General features: G+C 40.1%; 2 protein-coding genes and 1 non-coding gene across 8 annotated transcripts in view; 1 reads left to right on the forward strand and 2 right to left on the reverse strand.

Annotated features, from left to right (window-relative positions):
- Positions 1 to 5300, forward strand: part of DIS3L (DIS3 like exosome 3'-5' exoribonuclease) — a 33856-nt gene extending 28556 nt beyond the window's left edge. For all 4 annotated transcript variants that reach the window (XM_059180868.1, XM_059180870.1, XM_059180869.1 and 1 more), the window contains 6 exons: positions 193 to 726; positions 2099 to 2253; positions 2355 to 2533; positions 3653 to 3798; positions 4487 to 4661; positions 4955 to 5300. In XM_059180868.1, coding sequence (XP_059036851.1) covers positions 193 to 726; positions 2099 to 2253; positions 2355 to 2533; positions 3653 to 3798; positions 4487 to 4661; positions 4955 to 5263 — 1498 coding nt within the window. In that variant the 3' untranslated portion in view covers positions 5264 to 5300. The remainder of the gene's footprint in view (positions 1 to 192; positions 727 to 2098; positions 2254 to 2354; positions 2534 to 3652; positions 3799 to 4486; positions 4662 to 4954) is intronic.
- Positions 5301 to 7085: 1785 nt separating this feature from the next.
- Positions 7086 to 26007, reverse strand: TIPIN (TIMELESS interacting protein). 3 transcript variants are annotated; one of them, XM_059180873.1, is made up of 9 exons: positions 25865 to 25995; positions 24404 to 24559; positions 22838 to 22978; positions 22635 to 22713; positions 22152 to 22227; positions 17744 to 17866; positions 17452 to 17515; positions 10084 to 10287; positions 7086 to 7820 (listed from the first exon to the last, which is right to left on the reverse strand). In XM_059180873.1, the coding sequence occupies exons 3-9, from the start codon at positions 22968 to 22970 to the stop codon at positions 7645 to 7647; spliced, it is 855 nt and encodes a 284-aa protein (XP_059036856.1). In that variant the 5' UTR covers positions 22971 to 22978; positions 24404 to 24559; positions 25865 to 25995; the 3' UTR covers positions 7086 to 7644. The 3 variants fall into 3 exon arrangements, with proteins under 3 accessions (XP_059036856.1, XP_059036857.1, XP_059036855.1); XM_059180874.1 differs by lacking the exon at positions 25865 to 25995 and adding an exon at positions 25659 to 25748 and having other exon boundaries at positions 24404 to 24474; XM_059180872.1 differs by lacking the exon at positions 24404 to 24559 and having other exon boundaries at positions 25865 to 26007.
- LOC131837794 (small Cajal body-specific RNA 14) lies at positions 16451 to 16584 on the reverse strand. The gene has a single exon (XR_009356377.1). It is a non-coding gene; the product is annotated as a small Cajal body-specific RNA 14 (non-coding RNA).
- Positions 26008 to 26801: the final 794 nt, after the last annotated feature.

Genomic DNA, 26801 nt, shown 5'->3' on the forward strand with positions numbered 1-26801 from the left:
GCTCAACAGAATCTAGACTAACTTTGTTGTTTTAATTTTAAATAATTTTTGAGTTAATGGCGGAGTGTTTGAATTGAGACATTGGTCCAAAAACCTGTAGCATTATCATTTCTTTTAAGTTACATTTAGGGTCTATTCTACTTACTTCAAAAATGGAAGAATTGAATAAAGTCAGTGTTACTGGTTTTATAGGTATGCCGTAAGTGTCATATGGGAATTGGATAAAACCTCCTATGAAATTAAGACAGTGTGGTACGGCAGAACCATTATTCGATCAGCATACAAACTGTTTTATGAAGCAGCCCAGGAACTGCTGGACGGAAACTTCCACATTGTTGATGATATTCCAGAATTCAGAGACTTGGATGAGAAGAGCAGACAAGCCAAGCTAGAGGAGTTGGTGTGGGCCATTGGAAAGTTGACTGAAATAGCGCGCCACATCCGGGCTAAGCGAGACCGTTGCGGGGCCCTGGAATTAGAGGGGGTAGAGATTCGTGTTCAGCTGGATGAAAAAAAGAACATCCATGACCTCATCCCCAGGCAGCCCCTGGAAGTCCACGAGACGGTGGCTGAATGCATGATCTTGGCCAACCACTGGGTAGCCAAGAAGATCTGGGAGAGTTTCCCTCATCAGGCCTTGTTGCGCCAACACCCTCCTCCACAGCAGGAGTTTTTTTCTGAACTGCGAGAATGTGCTAAAGCAAAAGGCTTCTTCGTAGATACACGGTAACTCCTCTCTTGTGGGGGCAGAGGAATGGAGGGAGTGCTGTACACTTATTTATCTTATAGTAGTTCCTAAAATGGGACAGCCAGATCTTTGACCAAAAATAGAAAACTTCTTGGCTCTCTGCATTTACTACAATGTAGGTATAGAGATTAAAATTAAAAGTTTATTTAGGCATAATTTTGATCCACTAAAATTTGTGATGCAGAAGTAAGGGACCTGTTACTCCTGGTTTAATTTCATAGACCCCTTTGGCATATACCAAGAAGTAATCCTGTTTATTTTAGTGCTTTAAAAATGCAACTTATCTTTGAGGCAACATCCTAAAATACCACACCAAAGATAAATGTATACCATCCCTTCATAGAATGAGACATTTTTATCCCTCCTCCAGAAGAAAAGATTTTCCCTATTGAAAATGCTATACAGGGGTTGGCTCAGTTAGTAGAGCATGTGACTTTTTTTTTTTTTTAAGATTTTATTTATTTATTTGATAGAGACACAGTGAGAAAGGGAATACAAGCAGAGGGAGTGGGAAAGGGAGAAGCAGGCGCCCCACTGAGCAGGGAACCTGATGCGGGGCTCCATCCCAGGACTCTGGGATCATGACCTGAACCAAAGGCAGACGCTTAACGACTGAGCCACCCGGGCACCCCTGTTAGTTTCATTTTTAATATTCTATATTTCTGGGTTTTAAAGATTAGTTGAGTAAATAAGCAATATTCCCTGTCCCTTTCTCTTTAAAAAAAAAAAAAAGGGACTGCACCTCAGGTTTGGTTTAGTTCTGTTTTTTAAGTCCCTCTGGCTCAGTAATTGTTTGTTGTTGTTTTTTTTTTAAGATTTTCTTCATTTATTTGACAGAGATCACAAGTAGGCAGAGAGGCAGGCAGAGAGAGAGGAGGAAGCAGATTCCCTGCCAAGCAGAGAACCCGATGTGGGGTTCAATCCCAGGACCCTGGGATCATGACCTGAGCTGAAAGCATATGCTTTAACCCACTGAGCCACCCACGTGTCCCTGGCTCAGTAATTCTTGATTTCCAAAAAGTCCATTCTTTGATCTGTAAGGGATATTTCACATTAAGCGTATTAGGAATTCAGTTCCACAAAAGTATTTGACACCTACTATGTGCTGGGCATTAACCTAACCACATAGGTATCAGTACATGGTTCTTAACTACTTTGGAAATACTATTTAAAATTATACACTTTCTTTGTTTCAACCTTAAAAGCAGACTAGATTTCTGTAGTTGAAAAGAGTTGCATCTAAAATGGATCCAAAATAAAATTTCTTCAGAATGAAAGATTGCCCTTAGAGTATTGACTTGCACATTGTTGCTGGAGACTAAATAAAGGTCTTTCGGGTTTTTTTGTCAGGTCCAATAAAACACTGGCTGATTCTCTGGATAATGCGAATGACCCCAACGATCCCATCGTAAACAGATTGCTGCGATCCATGGCCACACAGGCCATGTCTAACGCACTGTATTTCTCTACTGGGTCGTGTGCGGAGGAAGAGTTCCATCATTATGGTGAATGATAGCATTCTTTTGTGTGGCCATAACCTTGAGCAGGTCATTTAAAAAATATTTTTTGTTGTTGTTGATTTCCATCTTTTGGTTTCTTTTTGAAGGCCTTGCATTAGATAAATATACTCACTTTACATCTCCGATAAGAAGATACTCAGATATCGTAGTACACCGATTGCTGATGGCAGCCATTTCAAAAGATAAGAAAATGGAAATTAAGGACAATTTGCTCAGCAACAAAGATCTTGAGGAATTATGCAGACATATCAACAACAGAAACCGAGTAAGAAGGGATTTTAAATTCTCTTCCATCATCTCTTTTGCTAAGAGAGTACCAGCTTTATTTTGTGATGGAATGAAGAGCCATATAGTCTAGCACATTAAATTCTAGCATTATTCTACCCAAGGAAATAAGGTGAAAAATTGTAATGTCTCTTGTGTTGCTCTCAATATTTACAGATGTTACAAAGTCATTTAATGTGGGTGTAGGAGATTTGACAATAGGTCAGATGTTTTTCCCAAAAAGACCACGCATCATCTCACCACCCAAAGATAGCCATTATTCACTATTCCAGACCATGATTTTTATGCATGACAAATAGGGTAGCATACCTGCTCTCTGAAATCTTTTGCACTTGACACATCTGTGACTGACAACATCACCTCAGAGAAATGACAGGCTTCTTTTAGAAGCTGCTTTGTATTTTATTTCCTATTGTTGGCTAGTGGCTACAATATTGTACAGCATAGAAGAGAGCATTTGGTGATACAGAAAAATTGGAAACTACCTCAATATTTAATACAATTTTTGTATCTTGTATTCTAGTTCACTGCTGTGCAGTATTATAGTCACTAGCCATGTAGGCTAGTGTTCCATTCTGCCCAGATTCTGTTGGGCAGCACTGTTGTCCTGGGCAACCCAGTTGACATCCCTCCTTGTATATATACCTTACAGACTTCTCAGACAGTTGCCCAGATTGCTGACTCAGAAGGTGTGCACAAGTAAATCTTTGGTGCATTTGACCAAATTGCCCTTTGGGATAGCAGTACTAATTTATACTTGCATCAGCAGGATTGTGGTAGGACAGACAAAATGAAGGGGAGGCATGGATTCAGATACTTTCCTGTCTGAATGAACTGTAAACAGAGTCTAAGTCACATGTTATTTTCTTAAAGAATTAATTTTCTAAAGGACATTTTTAGGCAATGTTTGCTGGATGGTTAGGCTCCCACAAAACTGATTGAATTCATGATACGGAAGAATATTTGTGTTAATACTTACCAATACTTTAGTAAGTCCAGCCTTTTTAAAGACGTCGTTTCTGTGGAAGTATGAATTCTGCGTTTCCCCTGGGGATGACCGGGTGCTTTAGCCTGCTTTGGGTTGTGCTGCTTCTTCCAGGCAGCCCAGCATTCTCAGAAGCAATCTACGGAGCTCTTCCAGTGCATGTATTTTAAAGACAAAGACCCAGAGAATGAGGCGCGTTGCATATCTGATGGGGTTATATATTCAATTAGAACAAATGGAGTACTCGTATTTATACCAAGGTATGTTACATCTAACATAATAGTTGTTAAGAAATCATAGTTATAGGGGCACCTGGCTGGCTCAGTTGGTTTAAATATCTGCTTTCAGTTTGTGTCATGATCTCAGGGTCCTGGGATCGAGCCCCGAGTTGGGCTTCCTGCTCAGCCAGGAGTGTGCTTGTCCCTGTCCCTGTGCCCTTACCCCCACTGTACTCGTGGTCTCTATCAAATAAGATCTTAAAAAAAAAAAATTATAGTTAAATTAGTGTAGAACACAAAGACTGTGTCAGATGTAACTTGTTAAAATACAACAACTATTTGTAGGTACAGATGTACATACTATAAGAGAATAATGCACTATAAGAGTATAAAAAGGAGGGGCACCTGGATGGCTCAGTCAGTTAAGCATCCGACTCGATCCCAGCTCAGGTTGTGATCGTAGGGTCCTGAGTTCAAGCCTTATGTTGGGCTCCTACTTAAAAAAATTATAAAAGATTAGCATCTAGTACATCTGTATTAGTGTTAAGTAAGACAGGATTTTACTTCCTTATTTAGCAAAATAGTTTTCCACCTGCTCAGTGAAATATTTGGAGGTGAGAGGAAAAGTTGGTTTTAATCTAGAATAAAAACTAGCATTCTAGATGGAGGGTACAAAAGTTGTATACTGAGAATACATTATCTCTGGATTTTTATTCTGGCAATGATTCAGGTTTGGAATTAAAGGTGCCGCTTATCTAAGAAATAAAGATGGTTTGGTGATCTCGTGTGGCTCAGACAGCCGTTCTGAATGGAAACCAGGATCTCTTCAACGATTTCAAAACAAAATCACCTCTACCACAACAGGCGGGGAGTCTGTTACGTTCCATTTGTTTGACCATGTAACAGTAAGTCCGTATTTACATTAAGCCTTGCTTTCAGTGTTGTGTATGAAGAATGAGATTTGGGGGGTGCCTGGGTGGCTCAGTGGGTTAAGCCTCTGCCTTCAGCTCGGGTCATGATCTCAGGGTCCTGGGATCGAGTCCCGCATCGGGCTCTCTGCTCGGTGGGGAGCCTGCTTCCTACTCTCTCTCTCTCTGCCTGCCTTTCTGCCTACTTGTGATCTCTGCCAAATAAATAAATAAAATCTTAAAAAAAAAAAAATGAGATTTGGTAACATGCCTTTTCTTCTCTGTGATAGGTGAGAATATCCGTACAGGCCTCCCGTTGCCATTCTGATACAATCAGGCTTGAAATAATAAGCAATAAACCATACCTGATACCAGATAAAGAACTTTTTCATCAGAGCTCCCTCTTGTTAAAGAGTGATTTAGTGAAGGAAGTAACTAGATCTGTGGAGGAGGCTCAGCTTGCTCAAGAAGTCAAAGTAAACATCATTCAGGAAGATTATCAGAAATACTGTCAAACAAAGGGAAGAAGCCTATATACACTCCTGGAAGAGATAAGGGACCTAGCTCTCCTGGATGTGTCCAACAGTTATGGAATGTGAAATACTTTTTGCTTCATTAAAATAACTGTTTTGTGAACACTTTCAACCTTCTTTTTAACATTAACATCTAATGTTCTTTGTCACCTAATGTTCTAGTCATTTGGGATTCAGTTGATAGTTCACCAAGACGCAGAACATTTTCTCATCATTTATTAGAGTTGCATTAAAGAGCAGTTAGGTCCCTGTGGAAACTGATTTTTCAGAAGTGGATAGATCATGATGGGTGACTCTACAGTCAGATTGTCAGTCTCTTTTTAATAAATCCAGAATTAATTTTTCATTAGCTTATCTCAAATCCATTCTTCCAAAATAACTTAATTTTTCTAGTAACAGCTACTCTGGACCATTTGGATCCTAGGCCCTTCTGACAGCTTTCAGATTAACTTTTCAGGTTGTCTTCAGGTTAAGACTTAGTTCTGTCCACCTACTCACTTTAAAACTCCTATTTCATGTGACTCAAACGTCCCCTGCTGTCCCCATACCAGTTGTGGATAAAGCACAGGGAATGGGGTGGAGTGCAGAGGTAAGTAATGTCTGTTTCCTCAAACTTCCCCTTTCCACCCTCTCATTTTTCTGAGTACTCCTTGGATGGAGCTGCATTGGCCTGGCCCTTATGGAAGACTTGTTATTTTGCCAGTGTATCCCACTGCTGGGAAAAAAAAACTTTAGTCCTCCACCAGGCCAGTCCCCAGCCAGCCAGAGGCCCCCTCACCCCAGCCCATATGTTCTTGTGCTCAGCTTCTGGTTTTCAGCCCAACCATCCTTGTCACCCTCCATCACCAGCAGAAGTCAGCAAACCTGATAGCATTAAGATGCCTGCGTGTCCCCACTTCAGAGAGAAAGCCACTTTAGCAGCATCACTGTGCCAGTCTCACACACAAAAAGCAGCCTTCACGTGGCACCTGGCTGGCTCAGTTGGTGAAAAATGCGACTCTGGATCCCAGGGTTTTAAGTTTGAGCCCCACTGTGTGTAGCGATTACTTTAAAAAATAAAATCTTTTTTTTTTTTTTTAAAGATTTTATTTATTTATTTGACAGAGAGAAATTACAAGTACACTGAGAGGCAGGCAGAGAGAGAGAGAGAAGGAAGCAGGCTCCCTGCTGAGCAGAGAGCCCGATGCGGGACTCGATCCCAGGACCCTGAGATCATGACCTGAGCCGAAGGCAGCAGCTTAACCCACTGAGCCACCCAGGCGCCCCTAAAAAATAAAATCTTAAAAGAAGGAAAAAAGCAACCTTCCCATCTCCTAGTTTGTAAAAACTAGCTTTGCCTTTCCTTGTTGCCCATCGGAATCTGAATCTGCCATGAACTAGACCTTTAAACTTGGTTGCCAATGTGTCACTTCATCTGTAATTCACTCCTCCACCAGGCTGATAAACTCAGGCAGGAAAAACTCCAATGAGATCTTCTCACCATCTGGCCGTAATACTCCTAACCTCGTATTTGCCATTCCCAAGTCTTTCATATTTCCTAGGATTTCCATTTCTGTATCATTATTAAACATGTCCTTCCCAGTCTTGTGTGGATCCTCCTAGGTGTTCTGTGTTCCCCATGATGCTTTGCAAGTTTCTCCCACTTGTCGGTAAGGTACCAAAGAGCATCTGAACTCCCCTAGAATGGACAGACGCAGGCCAGGCAATACAGCTGCCTTTCAGGTGACCCTTTTAAGTTTCTCCAAACACATGTAAACACATACAGAAACCTTAAACATTTTACCAAAAGTGTAAATTGCACAACTAAATAGCAATAAGAAACTTTCATAAAGTCTCTAGAGACAGTCTATAAGATTCCTTTTTTTTTTCTTTTTTTTTTTTTTTAAGATTTTTATTTATTTATTTGACACTCAGAGATCACAAGTAGACAGAGAGGCAGGCAGAGAGAGAGAAGGAAGCAGGTTCCCCACTGAGAGCTCGATGCGGGGCTTGATCCCAGGACCCTAGGATCATGACCTGAGCCGAAGGCAGAGGCTTTAACCTACTGAGCCACTTAGGCGCCCCTAAGATTTCTTTTTGTTAATGGACATTAATATTTATTATATATTTACATCTCAAAATCCCCAATTTAGTGAAAACGACATTCAATGGCACTCTAGCAGCAGAGGTGCTTCTTAACTACTAATCGCTTTTATAAAGTCACATCTATATAAAAAACATTAAATAAATAGGCTCAACTAAAGAAACAAGTATAAATACAAATAATACAATATTTTAAACAGAAATCTGTGAAAGTCTTACTACATAAGAATTTTCACTCCAAGTAGACAAAATACATACTAATCTAAAACTTAGAGGGTAAGAAGTTAATAGATTTTCTCTTAGTTGAAGCCTATCCAATCTCAGTAACATTTCTGGAGAAAGCATAAAGTTAATGACTATACATTTTAAAAGGAATGGTCCAGCTGTGTTGTCTCTGTTTTTAATTCGTCCTCTTCATTTACAGTATTGGCAGCAGCATCATGTGGATTATCTAGAATGTCTTTGTTAAATCCAACCAATGACTCCTCTTGATCCTCATCTGTATTAACCTCTTCAGTGGTCTGTGTGTTTATTAACAAGTCTAAAAGAGAAATCATCATTATTACTCATTATAAGCACCTGATCCAATCTTACCTGATAAATACAAATCTCTCCACAAACTTTTCTCAGTGGAAATGAAATCTATGATCACTTTCTTCCAATAGTCACCTGTATAGATGTATAAAGTTCATTCAAAAATGCAAGTCTTGAAAGGTACCAAACTCAAACTCTTGAATTGTACCCAAATGCAACTGTTCTCTTTCAAAAATCGCAGCTATTAGACGAAAATTTTTAAAAATCAAGTGCTCTTAACAGCTATACATCAAAGTGATCTCTAGCAAAGAAAATTTAGGATCCTTATTTCTATTTGGGCAAATTTTAAAGTAATACATTATAAATAGAAGATGGGCCTTAAAATGCTTATTGCCAGGTATACTTTGATAATGACAGCAAAGGAACTGCCATCAATGATAGTTGGATCTTCATGTCATTTTTCACCTGGTAGTAATAAAATACCCATTTGTAAAGCTGAAGATTAAATTCATTTTAATTGGAAAGAATAACAATGTAGTCACATTAATTTTTTCACTTGTGAATTTCATATCATCTTGGGTGAAACTTATTTTATAACATGGTATCTTCACTATTTAACCATAATTCTTATTTTTCCATTTCAAAAGGAAAACTACATTGGAAATGGAAAAAGACATGCAGTTTGCTTCACTCAAAACCAATCTGGATTATTTTTAAATGTAGTTTTAATAATCTTGTCTAGTTTCCAAACTCACAGTCTGTTTTAAAAACAGCAAATTTTAAGTTTTTATTTTTTTTTTTAAAGATTTTATTTATTTATTTGACAGAGAGAGATCACAAACAGGCAGAGAGGCAGGCAGAGAGAGAGGAGGAAGCAGGCTCCCTGCTGAGCAGAGAGCCGGATGCGGGACTCGATCCCAGGACCCTGGGATCATGACCTGAGCCGAAGGCAGCGGCTTAACCCACTGAGCCACCCAGGCGCCCCTAATTTTAAGTTTTAAAAAGAGAAGAGAATGCATCAGATAAGCAAACTGACAGCTAAGTGACACAATACAATAAAAATTAAGGACCTATGTAAGTCACAGCAAATGGCTCTAAAATCCTCAAAAGGTGCAGAAGGCATTTTATAGGTTTAGAAAAGTACCATAATAATTAATGTTCAAAATTACGATCCTAAAAATAAAATATGGGGTCCCTGGGTGGCTCAGTTGGTTAAGTGTCTGCCTTTGGCTCAGGTCATGATCCTAGGGTCCCGGGATGCAGCCCTGAGTTGCAGCAGGGAGCCTACTTCTCCTCATGCCCTTCCCCTCCTTGTGTTCTCTCTCTCAAATAAATTTTTAAAATCTTGGGGCGCCTGGGTGGCTCAGTGGGTTAAAGCCTCTGCCTTCGGCTCAGGTCTTGATCCCAGGGTCCTGGGATCGGGCTCTCTGCTCTGCAGGGAGCCTGCTTCCTCCTCTCTCCCTGCCTGCCTCTCTGCCTACTTGTAATCTCTGTCTGTTAAATAAATAAAATCTTAAAAAAAAAAAAAAAATTTAAATCTTTAAAACAAAAGGGGGGGCACCTGGGTGGCTCAGTGGGTTAAAGCCTCTGCCTTCGGCTCCGGTCATAATCTCAGGGTCCTGGGTTCGAGCCCCGCATCGAGCTCTCTGTGTGACAGGGAGCCTGCTTCCTCCTCTCTCTCTCTGCCTGCCTGCCTCTCTGCCTACTTGTGATCTCTGTCTGTCAAATAAATAAATAAAATCTTAAAAAAAAAAAAATGGGGGCACCTGGATGGCTCAGTGGGTTCAAGCCTCTGCCTTCAGCTCAGGTCCTGGGATCCATCCCCGCATCGGGCTTTCTCCTCAGCAGGGAGCCTGATTCCTCCTCTCTCTGCCTACCTGTGATCTCTGCCAAATAAATAAATAAAATGTTTTAAAAAAATAAAATCTTAAAAAAAAATAAAGATAAAATATGTGTCACACACTTTAAGGAGTCAGGGAAGAAGAAAGATTCAGAATCAAGATGAAGGGATTAAAATAATTTTTAAAGCAGTCCCCAGCTATCCAGAAAACCATCTTAGACTCATTTATTCTTTGAAGATTCCAGATAGCTCACATACACACACACATAGATACACACATGCGTGTGCTTTCTCAAATGTATATAAATTTAATACATCAGATTTTCCTATTCCTAGAGGCATTTTATCTTGCAGATAGTAGAAAAGTTAAAATTTCTAACATGCCCTTGATATATTAATGGTAGCACATAAAACCCAGCATAAAATTTACCATTTCCAAGGGACTGACTATTACTCAATAGCTTTGCCTGCCTTCTTTCCAAGGCCAGTTGTTTATTTCTCTCAATTCTCTGTTGTTGTTCTTCTGTTAGGCTTCTACTTGACTCAGAAGCAAAATTCTCACTTCCCAGTGAGTTTGTCGAGAAGGGATCTAATTGGGTAGCCGTTACGTCGTGGCCATGATCTTCTCCTTCATCTGCAGTAGAAATGAAAGTTACTACATCTGTGGTTAGAAAAAAAGCTTAATGCAGCTATTAGTTAAAAGCCAGTTTAAAGTATAGAGGTGCCAGAACTGAACAAACTGTTTCTTCAAATTGTTCTGGGAGAATGTTCTAAATACTGATGATCCTTGAACAACAGAGAAGTTAGGGATGCCGACCCCCAGCACAGTCAAAAATCAGAGAACTTCTGTGTCTCCAAAGCGCAACTACTAATAGCCGACTGTTGACCACAATACGAATAACATAGTCAATTGACACGTATTATCTATATTATATGTACATATATACTGCACTTTTCAAGTAAGCTAGAGAAAAGAAAATGTTATTAAAGCATAAGGAAGAGGGTGCCTGGGTGGCTCAGTGGGTTAAGCCGCTGCCTTCAGCTCAGGTCATGATCTCAGGGTCCTGGGATCGAGTCCCGAATCGGGCTCTCTGCTCAGCAGGGAGTCTGCTTCCTCCTCTCTCTCTCTGCCTGCCTCTCTGCCTACTTGTGATCTCTCTCTGTCAAATAAATAAATAAAATCTTAAAAAAAATAAATAAAGCATAAGGAAGAGAAAATACATTTACAGTACTGAACCATAAGAAATCTGTAAGTAGACCTGCTCAATTCAAACCCATGTTTTTCACGGGGTCACCTGTATGTGCCTATTCAAGCAAGTAAAAGGGAATACTTATGAATCATTCTAAAGAGACAAGTAAAATGGAAATACTAGTTTTAAAATATGCATGAACAGGGGCACCTGGGTGGCTCAGTGCGTTGAGCCTCTGCCTTCGGCTCAGGTCATGATCTCAGGGTCGTGGGATCAAGCCCTGCATCGTGCTCTCTGCTTGGCAGGGAGCCTGCTTCCCCCCCCACCCGCCTACTTTTGATCCCTCTCCGTCAAATAAATAAGTAAAATCTTAAAAAAATTTTTTTAAAAGCATGAGTAGAAAGCACAAGTTCTTAGTTATGATTAGAAAATATTTTCTGAAAAAAATTTTTTTTTTTTTGCTTGGGCTAATGAACTTAGAATCCAAACCATATTCTTGCTTTACATTAAACAAAAACATTTTAATAGCTTGCTATAGTGTCTATATAGCACAGTAATAATTTTATATAAGCTATTTTTTAATAGGGTAAAACTAAGACGCAAAGTGAAAAAGGAGGGGTGCCTGGCTCAGGTGGAGCATGTGACTCTTGATCTTGGGGTTGAGTTTGAGACCCACAGTGTAGAAATTACTTGAAAATAAAATCTTTCCCAAAAAGTGAAAGAAAAATTTAAAGATCTATAGACAGATTTCCACATTAATTAAAAAACAAAACAAAACTGTGCTTTCTACATAAGGCCTAATAAATTCTTAAAGCCCTATATGCCAGTTATCTCCAAGTAGGAAGCCCCTAAAATGAACCACAATGGTATAGAAAGTAAATATTGGATCTTTCATTTTTATGTAAGGATTCAGACAAACTGCTGAACTAACTTAAAGACAGGCAGTGACAAACTGTCATTTATCCATATGACAGGTACAGTGTGGCCTGGATGCTACCTTAAAAGCAGACAGCTCCATGCCACAGAAGGGCAGGACAGCTGGGCCCTCACTCGTTTTTTAAATTTCAGCATACTGTGAAATACAGCTAATTCTGATCACCCATTTAAGCAAACTGCCTAGTTGTAACACCAAAACAATCCCAACAAAATGCACAAGTGGTAACTTAAAAAGGGTTTTGCAAAATAACAATACATAAAGAGAAGGTAGACAGAAAATAGAGACACAAGCAAGAACTTCACACAAGCACTTCACCCTCTCCCTACATCATTCACATTACAGGGTTAAAGGAAAAAAATAAGATAACGTCGTCTGATCTGATGAGTGGACAAAAACAAACAAACCCCCAAACATATCAACACCACTATTTGAAATACGAATTTACACACACTAACCTTGTCCTACGTGTATACTGTGCCTTAAGGTATTAGTATTAGTTAATGTAAAAACCATCACAACTAGCAAAAAATTTAAAACTGAAGACAAACCTACATAATTATTCTGGTGAGGTTTAAAAATCCTATGATACTGGGGCACCTGGGTGGCTCAGAGGGTTAAAGCCTCTGCCTTTGGCTCAGGTCATGATCCCAGGGTCCTGGGTTCGAGCCCCAAACTGGGCTCTCTCCTTGGCAGGGAACCTGCTTCCTCTTTTCTCTCTCTGACTGCCTCTCTGCCTACTTGTGATCTCTCTCTGTCGAATAAATAAAAAATCTTTAAAAAAAAATCCTATGATACTTGATTTTACAACCAAATCCTTTTGAAGTTTCTTCCTTAACAGTGAATGAAAAAGCAATACGCTTGTCCTTCCTGATGTAGAAAAAAAAATGTAGCAAGAAACCAAGATGCATTCCTTTGTCAGGAAATATTGATGGTATACAGGGAGAAAACATTGCTAGAGAAATTAAACAAGTATTAGAACCAGTTATGCAATACTGGGGTTTCTACTGTGCTTCACCTTACAAGGTGTACAGGATTCCAAATGAATAAGAATGATATACATAAAGAACTACTGTTTTGTGAGCCATGGAAGGAAAGATCTCTTCAATAGTAAATGGCCTCCTTAATACAATGTTTTATGGAAAACCAGTGTGAACATAACCACTGATGAAGCTCTGACTGATAAAAATGGGGTTAAAAATTTTTGAAATTCCCTCACTGCAACATTAGCAGGCATGCAACTATGGTAAAGAAGCCAAAGACAAATATTCAGTGTGCTAGAGGATGCCATCATTTTAGCACACATAAACCAACAGATAAGCAAATACACAATAACTGAAAGGAAATAAGTACTATGGGGTAAAAAAGGATAGGGAATCAGGACTGGGAGTGGGAGTACAATTTTAACCCACTGAGCCACCCAGGTGCCCTGGGAGTACGATTTTAATAGTGTAGTCAGGGAGATTTCACTGAGTTGACTTTTGAGCAGTTTGAAAGGGGTAAGAGAGCCATGTAGACTTGGGGGTGGGAAGGAGGACGAAGGATGTGTTCAAGGCAGAGTAAGAAGGCAAAAGCCTTAAGACAAAAATGTGCCTGGAAGGTTTGAAGAATAGCTAGGAGGCAAGTAGTCACTAAAGCAGTATGAGTGGGGAACTGTAAAAGATACAGTCAGAGAGGCAAGGAAGATAGGGTAAGGAGTAGATACTGTAGGGCCAAGAAGACATTGTGAGGATTTTGGCTTTTGCTCTGGGTGAAATAAGGAGCCACTATAGGGCTCTAAGCAGAGGAGTTACAGGACTATATATATGCCAAAAATATTAAAATTTAGCCCCTGATTGACTTTTAAGAAAACTGATTGAAAAAAGGTAGATGATAACTTGCTTGTGAACTTCAACAAGAATCCTTGCATTAGTGAATGGGATGGGAAAATGTTAAGTGCCATTAATGATACTCCACTTCTATCTGGATGAATCTTAGTAAGATAAAACTAAGATTTGTTGAGGGGAGACTGTATCTACCACACCTTCAAATCATCAATCAGGCTATCAGCCCAAAATTTTGGAGGAAAGAAAATATTCCAAAGAGCATTAAGTCATATTGTTCTCACTTTAAAACATCATGGTAATAATGTTCTAGTGAGAATTAAAATGTGCATTATTGGAGCATGGGTGGCTCAATGGGTTAATGGCTCAGGTCATGATCTCAGGGTCCTGGGATCAAGCGGCACATTAGGCTCCACACTCAGCAGGGAATCTGCTTCTCCCTCTTCCTCTGCCCCTCCCCCGGCTCATGCTCACTCATGCTCACTCTCTCAAATAAATAAAATCTTTTAAAAAAAAATGTGTTATTGGGCGCCTGGGTGGCTCAGTGGGTTAAGCCGCTGCCTTCGGCTCAGGTCATGATCTCGGGGTCCTGGGATCGAGTCCCGCATCGGGCTCTCTGCTCAGTGGGGAGCCTGCTTCCTCCTCTCTCTCTCTGCCTGCCTCTCTGCCTACTTGTGATCTTTCTCTGTCAAATAAATAGAATCTTTAAAAAAATAAAAAATAAAAAATAAATTTAAAAATGTGTTATTTATCATGTCAGTAGTCCATGTATTATAAAAATAAATAAAATGCTCAAAACACTTTTACTGTTGTAGTATCTTATCCAAAAGATCTGGAGACCATTCTCTTAGGATACAGAGAAGACAGATTCAACAACAAACAAGGCTGTGTGACAGAGGCCTCTTCTAAGTACCCAGTATTTCAGCAAGCCCATAATCCCATCAATAGTCCCATTAATTTATTGCCTCTGCACAAATGAGTCCCTCTCTCCAAAATCACTTTTGTCTGAACTCTCCTGTTTATCATTCAAAGTACTTGTGATTTGTTCTCTGTGAGGATGGCTTTCCCTTCCCCTGGGTAAAAGCAACTATGCTCACCTTTGCACCTAACCCTGTGCCCTGTTTCTAATTTCAGCACCTATCAGAATGGAGGTGATGTTATATCTCACTCACCCACTAGTCTGCTAGCCCATGAACCAAGGGTCTGATCTTATTCATCATTTTTTTTTTTTTTAAAGATTTTATTTATTTATTTGACAGAGAGAGAGATCACAGGTAGGCAGAGAGGCAGGCAGGGGTGGGGGGTGCAGGCTCCCTGCTGAGCAGAGGGCCCAGTGCAGGGCTTGATCCCAGGACCCTGAGATCATGACCTGAGCTGAAGGCAGAGGCTTAACCCACTGAGCCACCCAGGCGCCCCTTATTCATCTTTATCCCTGAAACACTAGCACACACTATGTCCCTCAAAAACTCCTACCAAATAAACTACCTGACCCAGCGGTATGTGCTGTGGAATTTAGTTACTAATTCCTTCCATATACCAAATCCTATCCCACAGATACATACCATATCTTACCAAAATATTAAATCTTGGATTATATGAATCACAATTTTTTATTTTTTTAATTGGATTTCAGTTGATTAGTGTATTTTTTGAATTCTAACACTTCTTCCAAGACACCGGTAAAGAATAAAAATCAGGGACGCCTGGGTGGCTCAGTTGGTTAAGCAGCTGCCTTCGGCTCAGGTCATGATCCCAGCGTCCTGGGATCGAGTCCCGCATCGGGCTCCTTGCTCCGCAGGGAGCCTGCTTCTCCCTCTGACTCTGCCTGCCTCTCTGCCTGTGCTCGCTCTTGCTCTCTCTTTCTCTCTGACAAATAAATAAATAAAATCTTAAAAAAAAAAAAAAAAAAAGAGAGAATAAAAATCAATTTCAAAACTAAAAATGAATCAATCATTTTTAGTATTGATTTCTCATTTTTCAAATGTATTTTCATAAAAGCTATTTAATGTTAAAAATCTTTTTTTAAAGATTTTTTTTTTTTTTTTTTTTTTTATTTATTTATTTGACAGAGAGAGATCACAAGTAGGCAGAGAGGCAGGCAGAGAGAGAGAGAGGAGGAAGCAGGCTCCCTGCTGAGCAGAGAGCCCGATGCGGGACTCGATCCCAGGACCCTGAGATCATGACCCGAGCCGAAGGCAGCGGCCTAACCCACTGAGCCACCCAGGCGCCCCTAAAAATCTTTTTTTAAAAAAAATTTTTTTATTAACATATATTATTTGCCCTAGGGGTACAGGTCTCTGAATCATCAGGCTTACACACTTCAAAGCACTCACCACAGCACACATCCTCCCCAATGTCCATAACCCCAATCACCCTCTCCATAAACCCCCTACCCCCAGCAACCCTCAGTATGTTTTGTGAGATTAAGAGTCTCTTACAATTTGTCTCCCTCCCAACCATGTTTCATTTTTTCCTTCCCTACCCCCCAAACCCCCCACTTTGCCTCTCAAATTCCTCGTATCAGAGATCATATGATAACAATTTTTCATTTTTAATAGCAACTTATAAATAACTTGGGGGATTCTGCAGGGAGCCTGTATTTTCTACCACATCTATTACAAGTTTAAAAAACAAAAATAGGGACGCCTGGGTGGCTCAGTTGGTTAAGCAGCTGCCTTCGGCTCAGGTCATGATCCCAGCGTCCTGGGATCGAGTCCCACATCGGGCTCCTTGCTCCGCGGGGAGCCTGCTTCTCCCTCTGACTCTGCCTTCCATTCTGTCTGCCTGTGCTCGCTCTCGCTCTCTCTCATAAATAAATAAAATCTTTAAAAAAATAAAAATAAAAATAAACATGTATGGAGCCATCGCACAGAGAATCTGCTAACTATACAGACCCTGTCGGCAGGAACCATGTTTTAATGTGTGTGACTACCTATGGTCGCACTGTACAACTAACAAATGCAACCAGTACCAGGAACAGTCACACAGGTCTTACGGAAGACCTACAGAGATATTCCTCAACTAAAAATGGGGTTATGTCCTGATAAGCCCTCATAGGTTGATAGTAAGTCAAAATGGATTTAATATACCTCACCTACCTTAAACGTACTCAGAACACTAACATTACCCTAGTTAGGCAAAATCATGCAACACAAAAACTGTTTTATAATACAGTGTTGAATATCTCATGTAATTTATGGAATACTGTACTGAAAGTGGAAAACACAGTGGTTGTATGGGTACAAAATGGTTGTCAGTTTATCGGTGGTTTGCCCTCATGTGTGGCTGCTCCTGCCCCGCATCACAAGAGTATCACAGCACATATGCTAGCCTGGGGGGGAAAAATCAAAATCTGAAATTCTAAGTATGGTTTCTAGTGAGTGTGTATCACTTCTGCACCATTATAAAGTCAAAGAATCATAAAGCAAACCACTGTTAAGTTGGGGACCATCTATGTACAGGATCTATACTCTTAAGAGAAATGTAAACTATTTCACCATCAAATTATGCTAATTCCCCATAGCCACTTTTAATGGTGTGTTATGAATATGAACTAGTGTCATTTACTTTCATTAACCAAGCACTACAAAGGATAAATGGGTATCAGTTCTCAAAGGCTCAAGTTCTATGACTAAATATATTTCTACATCTCTTAATGGCACTGTAGGCATATCTTTAAGAAACAAGTGTCAAACAATATTCTAGATGTACCAAGGCATTTTAACTCATTCCTATTTACTATAATTATGTCTACTCAATTACTCAATATAGATGAAGTGCTTAATCTACCCCTGCCCCAACTAGATCTATTTCTAACAGCAAAATTGTTATAAATAAACCTGTATTCTTACCATTATTGCTAATAAAATCTTCATGTAAAATAGGCAGGTCAAGTCGAATTCGCTTTAAACAGGTCTGAAAATAAAGAGATATTTTTACATTTTCATCAGAACACTTAGGATAAAATGAGAATTTATTCAATTCTTAGTTTCAAAAAAGTTGTTCTTCAAATAACTACTATTTTTTTCCTACCATGATAGATTTCAAAATAAAAACACCAAACAGTGACTTAGCCTCAACTAAAATCCATCCTTGGCACTATTTAGCATTATAAATGATATTCATAATAATCTCAACACCTACCTGAACTTCCTTTTTACTTCCCAGGTATTCAACTCTGTCAATAAAATCCTCAAATTGCAGCTTAGGGAATAGCCTATGTGCCCAATGCTCCATGTGTCTGATTAGCGTTTTCAAGTCTTCAGCCTGGCACATAAAAATAAAAATGCTAAATAGAAGACTCATTCTCAGAACTAACCTTGTCAGCAGATTTCAGAATTGAATAGTAATGCCAAAGTCACTGGTGTCATTTTATATTTATAAGGTTAAGAAACTTCTGAAGAAACTTTAAGAAGAAGAACTATTCATGGAGTTTATTCATGCAGTCTAAAAGTGCACTGGATATAGATTAAAAAAAAAAAAAACAGTAAAAAACATGATAAAAGTTAAAAGATAATCATATATCTTTTCAAAAAAGAATTTATTTATTTATGTGAGAGAGAAAAAGAGCCCACAAGAGAGCACAAGCAGGGGGAGCAACAGAGGAAGAGGGATAAGCAGGCTCCCTGCTGATCAGGTAGCCTGATGTAGGGCTCAATCCCAGGACTCAGGGATCATAACTTGAGCTGAAGGCAGATGGATATCATGTACCTACTCAGAACTGTAAAGGAATATGTGAAAATAAGCTTTAATAAAATATGTCAAGATATCTTCTAGGAATAATTAACCAAAATGACAGGTCCCTAAATCATACATAGAACAAAGCATTGAGAATTCAAAACTACAAAAATAGGGGCGACTGGGTGTCTCAGTGGGTTAAAGCCTCTGCTTTTGGCTCAGGTCATGATCCCAAGGTCCAGGGATCGAGCCCCACATCAGGCTCTCTGCTCAGCAGGGAGCCTGCTTCCCCCACTTTCTCTGCCTGCCTCTCTGCCTACTTGTGATCTCTGTCAAATAAATAAATAAAATCTTTAAAAAATAAAAAATAAAAATAAAAAAAAACTACAAAAATATATTCGGATATCCCAAGGGTAAGTACAAAGACTAGCAACAACAGTTAAAATGTTAAAAAAAAAAAAAAAAAGATTTAAAAAAAATGTTCTCAGGGCACAATTCCTCTTTATATATGAAATTTTAATTTAACATTTAAATTTTTAAAAGCAAAAATGAAAAACAAAGTTTAATAAACTGGACTAAGGAATAACAAAATTGCAAATTCCTGGTTTTAATGTAAAATATTTTATTCTTCTCTTAATAGGATTTTAAAGATTTATTTACTTATTTTTGAGACAGTGTATGTGAGAGAGGACGCTTGCACACGAGTGGAGAGAAGGGCAGGGGGTAGAAATCTCCAAGCAGACTCCCCAATGAGCACAGGGCCTGAGAGATCATGACCTGAGTGGAAAGCAAGAGTGAGACACTCTTAACCAACTAAGCCACCCAGGTGTCCCTTAACAGTATTTTAAAACAGGGGTGCCTGGGTGGCTCAGTAGGTTAGGGCCTCTGCCTTCAGCTCCGGTCATGATCCCAGGGTCCTGGGTTCAAGCCCCACATCAGGCTCTCTGCTCGGCAGGGAGCCTGCTTCCTTCTCTCTCTGACTGCCTCTCTGCCTACTTGTGATCTCTGTCTGTCAAATAAATAAAATCTTAAAAAAAAAAACAAAAAACAGTATTTTAAAACAGAATAGTCAAGGGGTGCAGGTGGCTCAGCTAACTCAGGTCATGACCTCAGGATCCTGGGATGGAGTCCCACATTGGGCTCTCTGCTCAGCAGAGAGTCTTCTTCTCTGCCTCTGCTTCTCCCCCTGCTTATGTGTTCTCTTTCTCAAATAAATAGTAATAATAAAAAAAAATAGAACTGTCAAAAACACAGGCTCTGGATCACACTGTATAGAATCAAATCTCAATCCTGCTACCGAATAGCTCTGTGACTTTAAGCAAATCACTCTACTGCTGTGCCTTCTTTTTCGCGTTAAGAGAATATTTTACACACTTTGTAGGGTTATGAGAAGTAAGTAATACAAGTAAAGTGCCTGACACAAAGTATACACTCAAATACTGGCTACTTTCCTGTTATCTGATCTTGTCTAAGAAGGCAATGGTCAACCCGACCAGTAACTAAACATGTAATACCAACAGCATTGTGTTTGCAGCACATACATTAAAGTAATACAAAGAGGATGTGCTTTCCTTCTCATTCTGATAATAAAGGTAAGTTTATTTATTCGTATTTAATTCAATCACCTAAGATTATTTTCTAATTGTTGGGGGGTAGCTGGTCAGTCACCTCACAATATCATGTTAGACCTAAGGGTCAAAAGAGAAACACCTAAATACACCTAAATTTATGTCCTAAGTCATACATGGAGAAAAAAGCAGTGAGGATTCAACTCTGTGACAAAACAGGAAGAACTTCCAAGGGCAAAGCACAGAAGACTAAACAGCATAAACTCCTGGAGCTCACCCTCACCCAGTGAAGAAACACAAAATTTGTATCCTTCATATAAACTCATTTATTTTAATAAAGTACTTATTATGAAAATGGTGAGGACTTCATTAAAGTCAAAGCACCAATTCATCCTTACAGCCTGAAAATTTCAACAAGGGCAATGAATTAACTCGGATTGTTTTGTGTTTTGTCTTGTTTTGTCTTTTTCTTTTTAGGTAAGCTTTATACCCAACATGGGGCTTTAACTCACAACCCCAAGATTGAGTCTCATGCTCCACTAACTGAGCCAGCTAGGTGTCCCTCTTTTTTTTTGAGATGGGTATGCTATTTTTTTTTTTTTTAAAGATTTTATTTATTTATTTGACAGAGAGAAATCACAAGTAGATGGAGAGGCAGGCAGAGAGAGAGAGGGAGGAGGAAGCAGGCTCCCCACTGAGCAGAGAGCCCGATGCGGGACTCGATCCCAGGACCCTGAGATCATGACCTGAGCCGAAGGCAGCAGCTTAACCCACTGAGCCACCCAGGCGCCAGAGATGGGTATGCTTTTAAAATATCCTGATTTACATTTAGTTTTCTGGCAAAATAGGACAGACTTCTATTCTCTCTTCCCATCCACTGAAGCTGAGCAAAGGTACTACAATTTTTCAGCCTCCCAGCTTTAAAATCTTGGATTTTTTGTTTTTATTTTATTATTATTATTTTTTTTAAGTAAGCTCTACATACAACGTGGGGCTTGTATTCATGACCCCAAGATCAGGAGTTACACGTTCTACCAACTAAGCCAGTTGGGCACTCCTCCTGGGATTATTTTTTTTTACTTCTTTTTACCTCCTTATATCCAACTGCCTGTAAGTACTGTACGTTGTTTATGTCTCTACTACTACCCTATCAGGCTATCTTGACCTTGTCATCTTCACCCTGGTAGTGTGACAGTATCTGAATTGCCCTCTGCTTCCAGTCTCTTCCCTCCTTCCCATTATCCTGCATGCCACACTAAGATGGTGCTCACTGTTACATTAACAGTACTGTAGCCGGACTACGAAAGGGGAAGTCTTAACTGTTGACTTTGGACACTTAAACCTCTAAAATTCCCGGCATCTGGGTGGCTCAGTCACTTAAGCGTCTGCCTTCAGCTCAGGTCATGGTCCTGAGATGGAGCCCCCCATCAGGCTCCCTTATCAGTGGGGAGTCTTCTTCTGCCGCTGCCCCTGCTTATGCTTGCTCTCTGTCAAATAAATAAATAAAATCTTTAAAAGAATTCTAAAATCTCATTTCCTTAACTAGATAATGGGACCAACAAACCTACCCCACAGGTTTGAGAATTAAAGAATATATTTGAAAATACTTCATGAACTGCAAAGCTCTATAAAGATATCTGCAAAAAATTATATCTACACTCTACATTATTCAAAGATAAGAGACTTTTAGGGGTGCCTGTGTAGCTCAGTCAGTTATGCTATGACTCTTAAACTCAGCCCAGGTCTCAATCTCAAGGTCATGAGTTCAAGCCCCATACTGGGGGCTCCCAATTTTTAAAAAAAGAGAGATAAGAGACTTATCTTTAAAAAAAGGGAGAAAGGTAAGAGACTTTAAAAATATACACTTAGACAGTGATCAACAGTTCTTAAATGTCTTCATTTTTCAACTTAAATGATGCCTATTATGAATTAGACACATATGACAAGATATGTGTCATATTTGGGGGACATGTAACTGATACAAGTCAAGTCCTTGCTCTCCTGAAGCCTAAAATTGCTCTTTCAGGTGACTAAGTCAATTTCATTCCTAGGAATTATAAAGTACAAACTCAAAACTTACAGACTTAGATGTGATTTTCCAAAGCCATAGAGTGGCAAAAATGAGACTATAAGACTTGTTTTCTGACTCTTAAAGCAGGGCCCTTTCCACTACATCTTAGCTTCTCAAGAGATATGATAAAAGATAGTATCTTTGAAACATTCTAAGATTCCTCAGAACATGATAATGGGCCCACAGTTCTACCGATATTTGAAAGAACAAAGAATAAAAATCAGACAATTCTTACCTCATGACCTTTACCTTTGAATTTCACCTTATCAAACACATGCCTTAATGCTGGAAGCCCTCTCTCTGAAATTAATCTGTGAAGAGAAATATGTTCTAAATTTCAAGTTTTCTAGAACCACCAAGGCCAAAGCAAAACCATTATTATCCACTGAACTGAAAAACAAAAGTGCCTGGCTGCTTCAGTCAGCTTAACATCCAACTCTTGATTTCAGCTCAGGTGATGATCTCAGGGTCCTAAGATCAAGCCCCACAATGGGATCCACACTCAGTGGGGAGTCTGCTTGAGTCTCTCTCTCTCGCTCCCTCTGCACCCCCATCACTCTCTCAAATAAATAAATAAATCTTTAAAAGGAAAAAAGGACAAATAACTAAACTCCAAATTGTACCAACTGAACGTTTTTTATATAAGGGGTAAAAAACATAATGTGAAAGAAAAAAAAAAAAAGAAAGAAAGAAATGTTTAAGGAAATAGTAAATGTACCTCTGAGCATCCAGCTTGGGTATATTCCGTTTAACTGTTCTCTTTGGAGGTACAGGAACAGGTACTCCTCTCCCTGACTCTGGTGAAATACACCAAGATTTAATATTACTTAAATAATTTAAGCCTCATTTATAAAATGTATCATTTCTATGCTAATAGATGGATAACTGAACACAGGCACTTTCTTGGAACTCTATAAAGACCTTCATCAGGTTCAGTTCCTTCACCATCTTCTCTCTGTGGAGAGGCTGGAGGTGGAAAAGGAGGAAAAGTTTCATCTTCTACATGCTCATAATCTGGTAGGTCAATCAAGCCATTTTCCTGTGGCTCCAGCATCTTTTCCTCTACAGGAAAGAAAAAATAAACATGTTTATTCATCCAAGTAGTCTCCCTATTACACAGTTAAGTTCTACCTATAGCAAAATGCATGTGTTTCCGTCAGTTAAACACATCATGAAAAGAAGTGGAGATTGGTTATAGGGAAAAAACTACTGGTTTAGAAATCAGAAGTGAGTTCTAACATAGACCCTATCACCCAGTAACTGCATGATTTTCAGCAAATCATTTTCCCTCAACTGTTGAGTCTCCCCTCAGAGGGCTTCAAACTATGGTTCAAATGGGTGTGAGAGAGACAGGGTTCAGGTACCTCACCCCCACTTTAAACAGAGCAGCTTTTTAAAAAGTCAGTTTACAAATTCATCTTTTAGTTAAGGTTTCCTGTGAGAGAAGGGAAATAATCCTAAGGCTGATAAAATGAAAGAACCCTTTTCAGTACCATCAAACTTGACAACATCTAACACTTTTGATCAGTTCCTTTCTCCTTTTTCTGGAAAGGTATTTTTGTTGGTTTCTGAAACACAGCACTTATTTGGTTTCCTCCCTTTCTGAACACTGCTCCTAGAATCTTCTGTGCAGATTCATCTTCCCCTAACTGGTCAGTAGGTATTCAAGACTCCATCATAGGCCCTCTTCACTTCTTTACGTGCATGGTTTTAATAATCATTGATAGATGAATATTTATCTCTCGTTTTTTATCTCTACTCTAGGCATCAAATCTGAGCTCCAGATCCCTATATCTCCTTTTACAGCTCTTCAATTTCTCAAAGGCAACTATATCATCTCATGTACAAAACCAAACTTCTAAATTTCCCAATTCAGTGAGTGACATCTATCCATCCATGCAAGTAAGAGAACTATAAATCACCCCTGATACCTCCTTCCCCATCCATCCTACTTATCCTGTCCATTTTACTTCCTAAGCATCAGTTAAGTCTTTCCATTTCTCCCTATCTCCACAACCACTTCCTAACATTCCTTCCTTTCGTTACTCCATTATTCATAACCACTTTTGCCTTTTTCAAACCATTCTCCATACTATACTAGACTAAGGCTCTGGAAATGTAAAGCCAATCACATTACCACTTAGCTTAAATATTTCAATGGGTTCCTACTGCTCTTGGGCTAATGAGAAAATGCCAAAGCTCTGCTTGGTCTGGCACCTTCCTACTTCTCCAGCCTCACTTCAAACAACTTTTCATGCTCTTTTCTTTATCTTGAAAGAGCCATATCCCTCAGGCCATGGGAATGGGAAAAAATGGGGGAAAAGTCCATTGCTAAGGTTGTTTCTTATCTTGAGGGCTCTTCGCAGACTCCCTGTCTCTTTCAGATCTCAACTCTCACCTCCTCAGATAAGTCTACCCCAATTTCCCTGAATTAAATCTCCTATAATAAGCATTCAAAGTACCAAGTACCAATTTCATGGCACTTACCCAGTTTCAATATTATTTTCCATTTCTGTGATTATTTGACTAATGTTTGTCTTCCATACTAGACTGCAGCTCTAAAAAGGCAAAGACCAGGTGAGTCTCTTTGTGCTCCACCACTATATCCCCAAAGCTGGTATACAGCAAGTGCTCCACAAATATCTGTTGAGTGAAGGAATAAAGATTCCAAAGCTTCCCTCAAACTGTAAAACTACTAGAGCTAAATGATCCCTAAAATCTCTCCAATTCTAAATTTCCATGACCACAGATACAAAAAAAAAAACAACAAAAAAAAAAACGTATCAACTCCTGATGATGACCCACCTTTTATCTTCAACTAAGGCTCAATAACCATAGATTTTCAAAATTGGAAAGGCAATGAGATATAATCTAAAGTAGCTTCCTAGCTACAGTATAGTCAGTCAGGTTAAGTTTGATCCTAGTCAAGTTTCTTTGGAAAGAAATGGGGTCCACACTTTTGAGAACAGGGAGCCGTGAGTTTGATGGCAGGGCACAAACTATATTAAGTGTAGCAAGATGCAGCCTAAGGAATTGGCCAAGCATGGGGGTTGTCAGTAAACTGGTTGTGAATAAGGCTGCTCTCAGATCTTTCACTTCTTGACGGTGGTTGCATACTGTTTTTAGACACTGATGAAATTCTCTTAGCTTCCCCGCTCTGGTCCTCAAACTCTCAAAGGAGTCAAGGAAATTTAATATCCAAACTCCAATTCGTTCCCAGACCCTTAAGGGGTCCAATGTCCAACTTCATCCAAATAATCAAAACAGTAGCCCGTGTCGAAAGGGGATGACTCGGGGCGCCTGGGTGGCTCAGTGGGTTAAAGCCTCTGCCTTCGGCTCAGGTCATGATCCCAGGGTCCTGGGATCGAGCCCCACATCGGGCTCTCTGCTCGGCAGAGAGCCTGCTTCTTCCTCTCTCTCTCTGCCTGCCTCTCTGCCTACTTGTAATCTCTGCCTATCAAATAAATTAAAAAAAAAAAATCTTAAAAAAAAGAAAGGGGATGACTCCATGTCCTCCTTTGCCAGCCACCCTAAAACCACTCTGCCACTCCATCTCCCTTCTCCACCCTTCCCATCCCCGCTGCCCTAGTCTCCCTTCAACTTCATTCATCCATTCATCCTACATTTACAGGACGCCTTCTATGTTTAGAGGCGCCCGGACATAAGGTAGCCCGAGACGTAGAGGTGGACTGACGACGCACATTCCCTCCCGCTACAGGACTGAGTTCGGCGAGAGGCGGACCCGAAGGAGAAACCACAGGGAGAAGTGCCCGCCCTCTTCCCCACAGGTCGCGGCCTCTCCAGTCCCCCTCTGTCCCGGTCTGTCGCAGTCTTCTCCAACCTCCACACTCCCACCCCGCGACGCCCCAGCACCCCTGCTCTCCCGCCCCCCCTCGCTCCACCACCGCTCCCCGCAGGCCCTCTACTGGTCCGCGTGCCCGCTCTCACCTCACGCTCGCTGCGGCGGCCACAGCGCGGGGATAGACGCGGCCCCCAAACCGCGTTGATCGCGAGACTCTGGAGAACGCGCCGCGAGAAGAGGCCTCCGAGTTTGGCGCCAAATCTGCGCGGGACCCGCCTACCCGCGCCCCCCAGGTGCCGCCCGCCCGCGTTCGTCCCCGCCTTTCCGGGGTCCCGCCTTCCCACCGCGCCGCGCCCGCAGCTTCCGCCTTCCGGAATTCTTTAGAGGAGGTGGACTTTACTTACTTGAAGCTCATTATTTGTAACTCTCTAGGCAGTTGAGAGTTTGGGGAGAGGTTTGTTTTCTAGAAAACTGGCTTGTGGATGGAGCAGAGAGAATAGAGCCGAAAGAATTTGGTAAGAAACTACCGATTCTTCAGAGTTCATAACAATTCCTTGAACACTGAGTTTTATTGTTTATTGAATAATGAGCTGAGAAAAGAGGTGGTAAAGAGTTAAATAACCCATTATATGTTAACTTAAAATGGAAAAAAAGGAGTTATGACACAAAATGTAAAAAATTTTACAAAAAATGTAAAAAATTGCGTTTAATTTTTATTTTTATTGTTATTATTTTTTTTAAGTGAGTTAAGGGGGCCCTGACTGGCCCAATTCATAGGGCATGCGACTCTTCATCTCAGGGTAGTTAAGTTCAAACCCCACTTGGTAGAGTTTACTTTTAAAAAGTGAGTCCAAATACATTCGTATTTACTTATATTCCCGCACATACACACAAGTGAGGAAAATAATATATAACTAATACCTGTGGGGATGGGAACTGGGCATATGGCATGAGGTGGGTTGGGGACTTAACTCTGTACCTTTTTTTTTTTAATTAAGCTTTAGCCCAAAATGGGGTCTGAACTCATGACCCTGAGATCAAGAATCACTCTACCTACTGAACCAGCCAGGAGCCCCTGTACCT

This window comes from Mustela lutreola, chromosome 7 (genome assembly GCF_030435805.1).
Source record: "Mustela lutreola isolate mMusLut2 chromosome 7, mMusLut2.pri, whole genome shotgun sequence".
Taxonomy (NCBI): Eukaryota; Metazoa; Chordata; class Mammalia; order Carnivora; family Mustelidae; genus Mustela; species Mustela lutreola.

Bases quoted from the DNA above. Each gene is read 5' to 3' on its own strand.
- TIPIN (XM_059180872.1), bottom strand. From the start codon at position 22,970: ATGCTGGAGCCACAGGAAAATGGCTTGATTGACCTACCAGATTATGAG. The intron at 17,516-17,743 runs GTAGGTGTTGAG...CTTTATTTTCAG, and splicing joins GAAGTAAAAAGGAAGTTCAG to ACCTGTTTAAAGCGAATTCG. The intron at 7,821-10,083 runs GTAAATTTTATG...TTTCTCTTTTAG, and splicing joins TAGTCAGTCCCTTGGAAATG to ACTTGTTAATAAACACACAG.